Below are 13,879 nucleotides of genomic sequence, written 5' to 3' on the forward strand. Positions count from 1 at the left end.
GCTGTAGCAGGACTCATTCATCTAATACGTATTTAATGGGCATCTAGTATATGCCAGGTTTGGGGTTGGGTGATGGGGATACAAATAGGACTTAGGATGTTTAGCAGAGTGCCTATCTCATTTAGTTATACCCGGTCACTGTTAGTAGTATTAACACAGCTGTGTGTTGACGTTTGCCTGTGTCACGTAGCTTGAGTGAGAGGGGATGTGATATTTGTCACGTTCGTCACTATCCGGACGCGGGACCTGGGGAGCCTGGGTCTCCACCAACGTAAACGCGTACACTCCGGGGACATTACCGCGCGGCGTGACTGCCCCTCCTCTCCGGGCCACCAGAGGGCGCGCGGCCTCTACCGCAACCGCCCCCTGCGTCTGCGTCTGCGTCTGCGTCTGCGTCTGCGCCTGCGTCTGCGCCTGCGCTGCGCCGGCCGCCCGCCCCCCCCCTCCCGCAGGCGCCCGCTCCGCCTCGCTGTGGAACGCTCCGCCTCCGTTGCCCCTAGCGGCTGTCTGTTGACTTCCGGGAACGCGGGAGTCGCCGATGCTCAGAGGGTCGCTTTGGGGTTCCAGGGGGATTCCAGGGTCGGCTTCGGGGCTGAGGCGCTGCCTTAGGCCCCACCGAGTCTCCCCCAACCCCTTCCCGGCCCAGGCGCAGGCTCCCCTTAGCGTCTTTCGGCATGAGGGAACCCGAGGAGGTGGTGCCCGGTGAGTGACACCCGCGGCGGTGGCGGCGGCCGGGAGGGAAGGCCGGCGGGCGGGCGGGCGGCCAGGCCCCGCCTCCGGGCCGGTCCCATCGGGGGACAGGCCCGGGCCGCGGCGGCCTGACTTTGGTCGGAGCTCTGGACGCGCCCCCGTGGGCGACTGAGGGGAGAGGAAGGAAGGGGAGGGACGGAAGGGCGGACTACGGGGAAGGGGGTGCTGGTCTTTCGTCTTCTAATTCTTTTAAAATAAGTTTGCGATGAGTTTCTCGAAGGCGGGGGAAGTTTTTACCTCCCTATGAGCTTCCCAGAGTACTTCCTTCGAGGTCCTCAGAACCCGGTTGTGTATTGAACGCAGTAAAGAGTGAGTGACCAGGGGGAGTGGGGTAAAAGAGGATGGGGAAAACGACTTGGAGAAAGGAGGGAGCCGTTAGCGAGTGGTTTTTTAAGACTTTTCCTCTGAGCTCCAGAAATAACCTTTGGCGTTGAGACCCGGTACCGCGTACGTATTGTGTAACAGAAATAGAAGTTTCACGAAACAGTACTTGCTGTAGATGCGCTCAGATCTTTTCTATAATACATTCTCTTAAAAATGGTCACTGTGACCCACTAAGTTGATTTTCTGACCTACCAATGGGTCACGACCAACAGTTTGAAAAAACACTGGATTAGAGCAGAATCATGTATTCACTGAAATATGTATTGCGTTTCTGCCATGCTCTTGGGCTCAAACATGGTTAAATTCCTGCCTCAAATTCACAGCTTAGTGAGAGATTCAAGAAACTAAACAAAATGACAGGATCGTTTGACAGTAGTTGCCAGGGGGCCAGAGCAGAGCCGCCAAACCCTGGCTTGGGGTGAAGGTAACGGGGAAGGCTTCTTGGGAACCCAGAGCAGGACAAAACAGTTAAAATTATTCATTCTATAAAAACTCAGAGCCTGTTCGAGAACCTGGCCTCCTAAATGTCAATTATCAGTTTGAACTGACACACCTCACAGTTGTTCTCAGAAGGTTTTCCACAGTGGCTAGTCTCTTGAGCATTAATATTTATTATTAATAATTGTGTTTGCTATGTTTTTCTTTCTGGTACCCGTTTAGTTTCTTTATGTGTGATCATCCTCCTTGAGATTTCCTCAAAAGCTGGGTCTGGCCTCCTATTTGGAGGTGTGTGTGTGTGTGTGTGTCCTATTTGGAGGGATGTGTGTGTGTGTGTGTGTGTGTGTGTGTGTGTGTGTGTGTGTTTACATAGTTACTGGGATCTGGTAGGAGTTTTTGATCTCTCTCCAAAATGGTACTGGACTAAAATAGTTTGTGAATACTCCTCCCATCAGGTAGCATTTAATGACTTAATTTAAGAATGTAAAAATCTCAACATCCTGCGTCCTCACGATGTTAATGATGAAACTCAATACTGTCCTGTTTCTGTGTGTGGAGAAAAGCCCTCAGTCAAGGGCTAGACCATGAGGTGTTTACCAGCGTGAGGGGGGCATTGAGTGTATCAGCTCATTCCAGGGAGTAGATGGTCCACCTCGTGACAGCAGGACTCTTAGTCATTGTGACAGTATATTTCTTACTTTACACCAGTAAATGAATAATACATAATTAATTTATTAGATTTCATAAATAAAACTAGAATGAAGTCTGAGGAATAAAACTGAGTTAAGATGAAAGAAGGAGGGCATAGACAGTGCTGGAGCAGAAGCCAAGCTGTTGGGAGACAAGAGATCTGTATAGATAAATTACTGGAAAAATATTTTAGTTAACAGGCAACATAATAAAAGTTGTGAAATCCAAACTCTCATATATTTGCAGATTCGGGTGCTGTGTTTACGTTTGGGAAAACTAAATTTGCTGAAAATAATCCCAGCAAATTCTGGTTTAAAAATGATATACCTATATATCTTTCATGTGGAGATGAACATACTGCTATTATTACAGGTTAGTGTTAAAATCTTAAATGAAGATAGTAATACTTAGAGAATCCTAAGTATTATAAATGTGCTGTGTTTGAAACATGTTGAAGATATACAGAAAGTGGAGGTTTTTTTTACTTTGCCAGATAATTCTTGACAAATTGATTTATCAAGAGTGACTTCTAAGTTCCCTTAGTATATTTAAGTGTGATTTTTCTATACATATTACTTTCTTAGAATAAATCTATTTGAATTTATCAATATAATCAAAAAATTATTACTGTATAATCTTAGAAACTTTTTTTGTGTGTGTGTGGTATGCGGGCCTCTCACTGTTGTGGCCTCTCCCGTTGCGGAGCACAGGCTCCGGACGCGCAGGCTCAGCGGCCATGGCTCACAGGCCCAGCCGCTCCGCGGCATGTGGGATCTTCCCAGACCAGGGCACGAACCCGTGTCCCCTGCATTTGCAGGCAGACTCCCAACCACTGGGCCACCAGGGAAGCCCTTAGAAACTCTTTACACCTAACAGAATATGGCTATAGGTAGATGGGCAAGGGAGCCTGTTTCAACACAGAAAAGCAATGACAGTGTTTAAGTACAGCATTTTTATTGCTTTGTGATGACTTCTTCTCACATTATGTTGCAACCGCTTCGATTTATTATTTCTTTTTCCTTCCCACCAGGAAATAATAAGCTTTTCATGTTTGGCAGTAACAACTGGGGTCAGTTAGGATTAGGATCAAAATCGACTGTTAACAAGCCAACGTGTGTCAAAGGTTTGGGGTCTTTTCTTCTTTATCACTTTAAATACTTAAAGTGTATAAAGTACTTTTATATTGATTGTGTAATTCTTTAATATATTATAAATAATAAAGTCTTTAGTTCTTTATTTTCTGAGATTTACTTGAATATTATTGGCATTTAACTTTATTTTTCATGTGATATTCAGAACTAGTTTTATATGTTAGGGTCTAAAAATCATATTGATTTTAAACCCAGAGACCACAAAGGAAGTAATGATTCTACAGTATTGCACTTGAACATCCTTTTTTTTTTTTTTGGCCTGTTTGTAAACCAACTTAAATATTACTGTTACTGTATATACAGAGAACAAACAATATGATACGTTAGGATTTCGAGCTCTGTCTCATTTGTTTGAGTTGTGGACATTATGGTTCTGTTGGTTTTATAAAACACACTTTACCCTGCTGTGTATAGTTAGCAGCTGTGCTGAAGAAAATATTAGAACTAGGAGTTGATTAGTACTAGTGTTCTTACAAGAACAACAGGACAAAATATTTCAAATCAGGATTGTCCCAGAAAATATGAGACATATTACATCTTTACAAAGCTTTCTCGCCATTATGTGCAAAAGCTTCTGTTTGGTTATAACCTATGAACATCAGCTATACTTGAATGGTGATGGAGATTCCTTGGGATATGACAAGAGCAGGATTCTTTATCTTTGTAGCCAAATTTTTAATTTCAGCTCAAAATTTCAGTGTAATTTATCATATGCATGCTATTTATAGATATTGCTGTGGAACTGTTGAAGTATTCCACTCGGTCAAAAAGTATTTACTGAGCACAGTCTACTAAACCCTTGGGTTTATTTACAGTGCCTATGATCCTTACTCTCAAATATCTAATCAAGCTAACAGGATTGTCTAGACTATGAGATCCTTGAGACCAGGGACTCTGTCTTAGTGATCTTTGTAGCCCCTATGCTAAGAGCTTAGGAGATGTTCTGTAAAAGTTTTTAATATGTAAATGAATGAATGAAGAACTTTAACATAGGTGTATGCCTATGAATATTGGACTTAGTGTTTTGTGGGGCAGGTAGAAAGTAAGCTTGATGATGGTGATGGCAGATTAGGGAATAGATCAGGTTGGTGAAGAGGCAGCAAAACAATGCAGTGGATCTCAGCACATGTTAATTACTTGTGGAGTTTTAAATAATATATAGATGCCTAGGCTTTACCTCAAGCCTACTGACTCAGATTCTCCAGGGGTGGGGCTGAGCTATTTGTATTTTTTTTCAAAGCACCATTGGTTACTATGATGCACAAGTCCTTGCAAAAACTTTTGCTTTATTAGTTATGAACATTGACTTTGGAGTCAGACAAGCCTGGGTTTAAATCTGTGCTACCACTTGGTTATCATTTGACCTGGATTATTTGTCATTTCCATAATCATAAAATATCTTGTCATATTTTTATATTTTTAGCTTTAAAACTGGAAAAAATGAAATTTGCTGCCTGTGGAAGGAACCACACCCTAGTTTCAACAGGTATAGTATTCAATCTGTATGACTTCCTGCCCAATTTGAGGACTGAGGTCTCACTCCTGTAACATTTGTGACTTTGTAAAATTAATAGAAATGGTAACTTGGCAACAGTAAGATTAGGATTTTTAAAAAATGTAAATGGTTAGTACACTTGTTTGCCTATGAAAATATGCAGATAAATGTTAAGTGACTGAAGAAAAAGCTTCTTTTCTTGGATTATGTCAAGGGACAGCATCTCCTTACCTGTGTGCACACCTCGGGGGCCGCTTGCTCCTGATCTTGCTCTTCCCTCTTCTTTTCTGAGGGTGAGTGGAAGCCCTCCCCAAAAGACTATTGATATGAGTTAGCACAATTCCAATCAAAATCCAAACAGGGTGTGTGTGTGTGTGTGTGTGTGTGTGTGTGTAGAAATTCACAAAGTGGTTCTAAAGTTTATATGGAAAAGCAAAGGACCTAGAATAGCCAAAAGAATTTTGAAAAGACCAAAATTGGAGGGCTAGCACTACCTGATTTCAAGACCTACTGTAAAGCTACAGTGATCAAGACAGTGTGCTAGCAGTGAAGACAGACAGAGATGAATGGAACAGAACAGAATCCAGAAATAGACCCACATGTTTATGCCCAAGTAATATTTGACAAAGGTGCCAAGGCAGTTCAGTGGAGAAAAGGTAGTCTTCAGCAATCCTGCTGGAACAATTAGACATCCAGGCCCTGACCACCGAGCAGTCTTTCCTACTTCCTTTCCCACAAACACAGCTTCTTCTGTCTTCAGGCTGTTCTCACTGCTTCGGCCCCTGCCTCACCTCTCTGCCCTCACTCATACTTTTCCTTTGCTGAAATGTCTTTTCTCTTTCTCTTACTTAGATTCTTGTCTCTTGAGATCCAGTATAAGTCTTACTTCATCCATGGACTCAGATTCTTGTCTCTTAAGATCCAGTATAAGTCTTACTTCATCCATGGAGCTTTTTGTGACTATTCAACTTTTTCCTTATGTCATTCTCTGAACTGCTTCAGCATACCACCAACTCTGGTTTGTTCCATATGTGTTAAATTGTGTGGTTCAATTCCATGTGGCCTTGTAGTATCTTCCATTTGAAACCTAGTCTTATTTCCTCAATTAGGTTTCATTTTTTCTAAAATAATATCTAGTTTTAAATTTTTACTGATTCAGAATGATTTTGTCCTAAGTTTCCCCTGTAATTTAATGAGGCTTTAATTCCATGTGCATTTTTATGACAGATATAACTAATTTTAATAAGTATATCTTTTTTAAAATAAATTTATTTATTTATTTTTGGCTGGTTGGGTCTTTGTTGCTGCGCGTGGGCTTTCTCTAGTTGCGGCAAGCGGGGGCTACTCTTTGTTGCGGTGCGCGGGCTTCTCATTGCGGTGGCTTCTCTTGTTGCGGAGCATGGGCTCTAGGCATGTGGGCTTCAGTAGTTGTGGCACGCAGCCTCAGTAATTGTGGCTCTCGGGCTCAGCAGTTGTGGCTCGTGGGCTCAGTGTTGTGACACACAGGCTTAGTTGCTCCACAGCATGTGGGATCTTCCTGGACCAGGGCTCGAACCCCTGTCCCCTGCATTGGCAGGCAGATTCTTAACCACTGCACCACCAGGGAAGTCCCAATAAGTATATCTTTATGTGTCATTACTTTAGAGCTTACTGGCAATGTTTATTATCTAGGAATGATATATTTCTTAATGTGATTAAGAAAATTGTTAACATTTATATAGTTCTTACCATGTGCCAAGTGCCATTCTAAGAATTTTATAAATGTTAACTCATTTAATCTTCATAACACCTCTATGGAGTAGGCACTATTATTATCCCATTTTACAGATGAGGAAAATGAGACACTGAGAGGTTAAGGATAGCTTGCCCAATGTTACACAACTGATAAGTGGCAAGCCAGAATTTGCACCCAGGAAGTCTGATTCTGGTGTCCTCTCTCCTAAACACAATGCTATACTGGCTTTCTATTTAGCTAGAAAATTAAAATAATTACACAACATAGAATTTTCACGTTTCTAATTATATTCTTCTTGTATTCGCCTCATTTTACTTATTATCTATTATGTCTTAGCTTTAATGGGTATGGAAGGTAAAATTAATGAACCACATCTCTTTTAAAATAGTTTGATTTGGATTATAATCTAATTTGGAAATTACTTTCCTCTTTTTCACTCTGAGTTAATAGTTCTGCATTAGCAAGAAAATGCATTCCACACATTCTGTGCATTTCAATTGCTACTTAAACTCTAGAATGATTTATAAAATCTCACAAAAATGTGGAGCCTTGCTTGTTTTGCTGTATTTTTGACGCCTAAATGAAGTTGTTCACCAAATTGTAGGATAATGCCAGCTTTCAGCTTTCTTCACTGGTAGTAGAGGAACTGTCTGATATACACTGGTCTGCCTCATAAAGATGGTGACTATGGTACACTGATGTTTTCTTTTCTGTGTGCAGAAGGAGGCAAAGTATACGCCGCTGGAGGAAATACTGAAGGACAGCTGGGACTTGGTGATACTGAAGAGAGAAACACTTTTCATCTAATTAGTTTTTTTACATCCCAGCATAAGATTAAACAACTCTCTGCTGGGTCTAACACTTCAGCTGCGCTGACTGGTAAGACTTTTTTCCACTTCAAACTGGGACACATCCCTTTTTTTTAGACCAGAATATACCAAGTCAGTAAACTGAAGACAGCAATACTGTTTAGTTTTCTTTCATTGACCATGTGTTTTCAGAAGACGTTTAAAATAGAACTTAAAATCATGACATATAGTACAACTTTATGCTTACAGACGTTTAGAAGGTAATTGTTAAATAAATTCGAAGCTGTGCTATCCATCTGTTCCTTTAGATATTCTTAAACATTATCTTCATTGTGTGTTCTGAAAGTTATATTTCAGCTTTAATGAAGTTGCTGTCAGAAACATCCTAGAAATCTGTTGGATATATGTTATTAAAATACAGTTTGTAGGGCTTCCCTGGTGGCGCAGTGGTTGAGAGTCCGCCTGCCGATGCAGGGGACACGGGTTTGTGCCCCGGTCCGGGAAGATCCCACGTGCCGCGGAGCGGCTGGGCCCGTGAGCCATGGCCACTGAGCCTGCGCGTCCGGAGCCTGTGCTCTGCAACGGGAGAGGCCACAACAGTGAGAGGCCTGCATACCGCAAAAAAAAAAAAAAAAAAAAAAAAGTTTGTAATGGTCATTGCATCTCTCTGCCCTCCCTATCAAAAGCCCATATGAGAAATTTCTTTAAAATTTGGAGCCGAGATAAACGTGTCTCACTGAAGAAGCTGCTGGTGTGCTGCTTCATTCCAGTCCGGAGAGCTGTGTAACGTGCAGTGTTAGAGAAAGCCTGCGCACGGCAACGAAGACCAAACGCAGCCCCAAAAAAATTTTTTTTAAAGAAATTGTAATAAGTAGCTACCTGGTATAAATATCTTAGTAGTACTTTTCTTTCAAGATACATAATTTTTCTAAATTAAAAAATAAATGCTCTGTTGGAAGTATAATAACTTGCCATCCCTGCTACCTCTTAAAACCTTTTTTCCTCTTTGTGTTTTCTTTATAGAGGATGGAGAGCTTTTCATGTGGGGTGACAATTCTGAGGGGCAAATTGGTTTACAAAATATAACTAGTATATGTGTCCCTCATCAAGTGACCATTGGAAAACCTATCTCCTGGATCTCTTGTGGATATTACCATTCAGCTTTTGTAACAAGTAAGACAGAACAGTTTGGATTTCTCATGTTATCTCCCATTTCTAAGTTATTACTAAATAATAAAATGTCATAACATTCTACAGTTCTATAGAAATATTGTCATGGTACTCCATGTAATGAAATAATTTTGGTCTGTTTTAGGTCACAGTATTTCTTCATTTCAGTAATGAGTATTTATAATTTCAAACTATCTGACGTGTTAACTTCTTTTTAATATCGATGGTACTATTTTATTTATTTCTTTAATTAATTTTTTATTTTTGTCTGTGTTGGGTCTTCTTTGATGCACACGGGCTTTCTTTAGTTGTGGTGAGCAGGGGCTACTCTTTGATGTGGTGTGCAGGCTTCTCATTGCAGTGGCTTCTCTTGTTGCGGAGCACGGGCTCTAGGGACGCGGGCTTTGGTAGCTGCGGCACGTGCGCTCAGTAGTTGTGGCTCATGGGCTCAAGAGCGCAGGCTCATTAGTTGTGGTGCACAGGCTTAGTTGCTCGGCGGCATGTGGGATCTTCCCAGACCAGGGCTCGAACCCGTGTCCCCTGCACTGGCAGGCGAATTCTTAACCACTGTGCAACCAGGGAAGTCCCTTAACTTTTTTTAATGAATGTTAGATCTATTAGGAAAACAAAATTTATGCATAAGAAACCCTTCTAAATTTTGGCTCTCAAACTTCTTAGACTCTTTGGCATTAAAAACAAGACCTGTGAGCCTCTTTTCTCTGGATCCACTTGGCTCTGTACTTTGACCTACTCTATTCTTGTCCTGATAATTCGTTCTTATTGTTTCAGTACATGAGTCATAGATTTTCATTGTAGGAATAGGGATGAAGATTAGATGAAAAAGGAAGGGAGTTCAGTATGGGATATGCTTTCCTTTGTTGGGACTTTTCTCAGGATCCCCCGTTTCTCCTTTTCCTGGGCTCACTGGCAACCTTCTCTATCTTAGTTAAAATATTTTAAATGTTGGACTCTAACTATTATAGCCTACATCTACACTGGTAGTAATACCAGAAGTATGATCATGGTTTTCCATCTTATTTATGGTTTTCCTAACAGTAAAAACACCCAGCAGAAATAGTTCCATGGACCCTCTTAGATATCTCTCTAAATATTGTTTTATACATTTACTTCCTATTCTGTGCACCTCAGATTCAGGTTTAGAAAGTGCTTATTGACCTATCCCAGTGCCCCCCAGGTTTACCAATGAATTGGTAGCAACTTGTTACCAAGAAAAGGCAAACTCTGACTTGGCTGGGTTTGTTCACTACTGGGTCAGTTTGTGTCTTGAAGAAACAATATTTATTCAATCAATAAATATTGTTGAATGAGGAGGTGAGTGAATGAATGATAAATTGACTGTGTTCCTTGGGGCAATACCACATACCAACTTATTTGCAACTCCTGGGGTTGGTATAGTCTGTACTCACTTTGTTTATGAAACAGAAAACAGGGAAAAAAATACCCGTGCAAGAACAAATAATCAAAAGCATTGTCTTATATTTGGGCCTTAATAAAACTCCCAGAAACAATTTTTATTTACTACTGCTTTAGCCAGTAGGGAAACAAGTGGAATTATTCGTTTTAACCAATAGGCATTACATTGAACTTTTTTGTTTTGTTTTCTGTTTTTATGCCTTTTTTAAAAAACAGCTTTATTGATGTATAGGTCACCTACCATACAATTCACCCATTTAAGGTGTGAGGAGCAGCAGGAATTTATAGACAGTAGTAGAAAGAGACTTATCTGGACTTAGTAACTCCTTTCATATGAGAGGCAAGAAGCGTGGGAAAAGGGGGAGCGTGCTGACTTACTGAGCACTTCTGTGCCAGTGTTTGCCGAATACTTCAGAGAAAACTGTGGTTCAGAAAGCTTCATTTTTTGTACAGATCAATCTAAAAAATGAGTATAGCTGTGTTTGCAGTATTTGACCAAGTTTTAAGTGGCACATACCATGTGCGTTAGATGTCATACAACTTCCCTAAGTTCTGATTTGCTAGAAGGGCTCTCAAGCTTCAGTAGCTGGTTGTACTCGTGGCTTAGATTTATTACAGCAAAGGATACCGAGCAAAAGCAGCAGGAAAGATCTGTATCCTCCAGAGAGGTCCAGTATGCGCTTCCTGGTCCTTCCTATTCCAAGGCCGCACAGGACATGTTTTCTCTTTGGCAGTGAACTACAGACTACAGGGATGTGTGTGTAATGTCTCTGCTCAGGGAAGCCTACTCTATTCTCAGGGTCTGAGGCTTTTGTGTGGGTGGCTGGTGTCATGTAGGCACATCCTGCTAGCAACTAGTCATGGCAACTGCAACTCGGGTCCCTCAACAGTGAAACCAGGTGCACATCATCAGTGTTGAAGTTTGTGCAAAGCAAGCCTCTCTTAGCTTCTTGCTAAGCTGGCATAATTCATTTCTCCAGGTGTACATAACAAAAACATCAATCACCAACATAAAGAACACTCCCAAGGGCCACATTCCCAGGGGTTGGTCAACAGTCAGTCAGTCATGCTTCTCTTGGAGACATGCAAATAATACAAGAGGTGCTGTGTTACCTCTTTCCTCATATCAGTGGTGATGCGTTCTGTGTCATAATCTTTGGATTAGATTATGTATTTATAACAGTTTTTAAATTCCTGTTTTATAGAACTCAGTTCAGTTCATAGAAATGAATAAAAAAAAGTTCCTGCTTTCAAGAAGCTCATAGTATAGCGTGGGACGTGTGATAACAGAAGAAAATAAATAGTATTGGTATGGACAAGGCAGTGATTAAATGTCATGAGTTCCTTAATAAGAGAATCTTTCTGGAAAAAGTGCCATCTAACTGAGTAAAATCTGCTATCTTTAGAGTCACCATATTTACTTCACACATAAATGGGTTTTCTACAATAAGTTTCATTAAAAGCAATTATTTATTCACCAAGTATTCATTAAATGTTTAATGTACTAGACACACTGCTAAGTTCTTGCAATACCATAGTGAGCAAGACAAAATCCATGTCCTTATGGGGGTTTAATGTCGAGTCATTTTGCTTTATTGAAAGTAGGTAGAAGTAAGATCATCTTTTCTATATATTGTGAAACAGGTAAAATAATTTTCTAGTTTTTACTAGTAGTGCTGGTCGTGAATTCTTCAGGAAGATTTTGGATTAGAATAATCAAGGGGAAGGGAAAATCTACCTTTATTTCCTTACCATTCAGTAAAAATATCTCAAGAAAGGTCAAATTTATTAAGTTGAGATTTTCTACATTTTTTTTATCAAACGTGAGAACATGTACCAAAAAGACCGGTATTTGTTCATGTCTCTGTCATCATCGATCACTGTCCTTTTCCTCCAATAGCGGAGGGAGAACTGTACACCTTTGGAGAACCTGAGTATGGGAAGTTAGGTCTTCCCGAAAAGCTGCTGATCAATCACAAAGTGCCCCAGCTGGTGCCTGGAATTCCTCAGAAGGTGATCCAAGTAGCTTGTGGTGGAGGGCACACAGTTGCGCTCACAGGTATGTGTGCGGCTCCGTTCCCTGCTTTCTTTGGTAGCTAATGAAAACAGCTTTTTTTACATTCATTTATTTTTATTGTGGTAGGAACACTTAACATCTGATCCGTCCTCTTAACAGATTTTTAAGTTTACAATACAGTATTGTTATCTATAGGCACAATGTTGTATGGCAGGTTTCTAGAACTTTTACCTTTGCAGAGCTGAAACCTTATACCCATTCATTAGCAGCTCCCCTCTCCCCCTCCCCCAGCCCCTGGCAACCACCATTCAAGTCTCTGCTTCGATGAGTTTGACTGTTTTAGATACTTCATGTAAGTTGGCTTTGCATCTTTTTCCATTAAGAACCCCACCTTTTGTTCCTATAGTTAATAAGCATTTCTGGCCTGTGGAAGAAATTTTTAAGTAGAAAAAAATGAATCTTGTTGAATTATTTTTGCTAACATAATTGACATTTTCATGATCTTAACACGTTTAATGGCAGCACATAAGGTTTTTTAGCTCATTTTCAAGAACAAATTGTTTTCCTCATATATATGTATTCCATATTTATTTAAAATTGACATTATTTTTTCTGAAATATCTTGTTTTGGAGAAGCTCCCTGCTAATACTGTTTTCTACTTGTCATTGATAATTCTTTTTGATATTCACAATGTCTAACTTGGTGATTTCTTTGTGATTTTTATGTTCTGTTATAGTAATTCATTAAAGTGTTAAGATTTTAAATTACAGATAATAAAAAAAGTTAGAACTTTAATAGTAATGTCACTTTTGGCTTCTGAACTTTGTATTTGGTATGACATGTGACTTCTCAGGATTCTAGTCAGGATAATTAAAATAGACTTACTACTTGTTAATATGCTTACTAAATTGATGCTCCCAAATTTGTTCAGCATTCGATTTATTTTAGATGAGTAGTATAGAGGTAATGCAGTTAGATAGTGAATGGTTATGATATATTTTGGTCAAAAAGAAATAAACAGTTTCTGAAGTCACCACTTAATCTTCAGTAACCCAAAGCTAGAAGTGTTCTAGACAAATTTTAAGTAATATCCAGTTCTCAGATGATAATGCTTAAATGTTGCAAGGTGATTAAGCAATATTTTATCTTTAGATTTTCCTCTCTTACATCGCTTTTCCTTGACTTCCTATTCTAGTCCCAGTCATGTGTATAAAGCTATGGTTTCCCAGAATTACAATTTCCAGATGGAATCTTTTCAAAGTGAGAAATAATTTTTTTCCAGGCCTCAACTCTAAATTTGGAAATAATTCTGAGGTTTAAGTTTTTTTTTAAACTTCTTCTGATAAGGTGAATTTTCATATAATTTCTAAAAGATTTATGTTAGGAATTAAACTTCAAAATTAATCTTTATAAATTATCTGAAAATTTATTCTATAGGCAGAAATGCAACTTATTCTTCATGTGTTATGTTATTTTATATGCTAAGGCAGGGGCCAGGGAGAGTCGTGTGTCTAAAGGACGCTTTCATCACCACTCGTTTATCCTATTTTTGTGCTTTTCCATTTCTCAAGACTATGTGAGCTAATATTTACTGTTATTGGAGTTCCTTTGGAATCACTTCAAAAATATTAATATAATATAGTATGGATAAACAACAAGGTCCTACTGTATAGCACAGGGAACTATATTCAGTATCCTGTGACAAACCATAATGGAAAAGAATATGAAAAAGAATATATATATGTATAACTGAGTCACTTTGCTATACAGAGGAAAATAACATAACATTGTCAATCACCTATACT

At 39.7% G+C, this 13,879-nt stretch overlaps 1 protein-coding gene across 13 annotated transcripts in view; it reads left to right on the top strand.

The window, feature by feature from the left end:
- The first annotated feature begins 560 nt into the window (after positions 1–560).
- RPGR (retinitis pigmentosa GTPase regulator) overlaps positions 561–13,879 on the top strand; it is a 62,731-nt gene continuing 49,412 nt past the window's right edge. For 8 of the 13 annotated variants that reach the window (XM_060002318.1, XM_060002321.1, XM_060002319.1 and 5 more), the window contains exons 1-7: positions 561–702; positions 2,509–2,634; positions 3,293–3,385; positions 4,837–4,899; positions 7,364–7,522; positions 8,476–8,625; positions 11,957–12,115. In XM_060002318.1, the coding sequence (XP_059858301.1) occupies positions 675–702; positions 2,509–2,634; positions 3,293–3,385; positions 4,837–4,899; positions 7,364–7,522; positions 8,476–8,625; positions 11,957–12,115 (778 nt within the window). In that variant the 5' untranslated portion in view covers positions 561–674. The other 5 variants (XM_060002315.1, XM_060002316.1, XM_060002313.1 and 2 more) reach the window with 5 other exon arrangements.

This window comes from Delphinus delphis, chromosome X (genome assembly GCF_949987515.2).
Source record: "Delphinus delphis chromosome X, mDelDel1.2, whole genome shotgun sequence".
Lineage (NCBI taxonomy): Eukaryota > Metazoa > Chordata > Mammalia > Artiodactyla > Delphinidae > Delphinus > Delphinus delphis.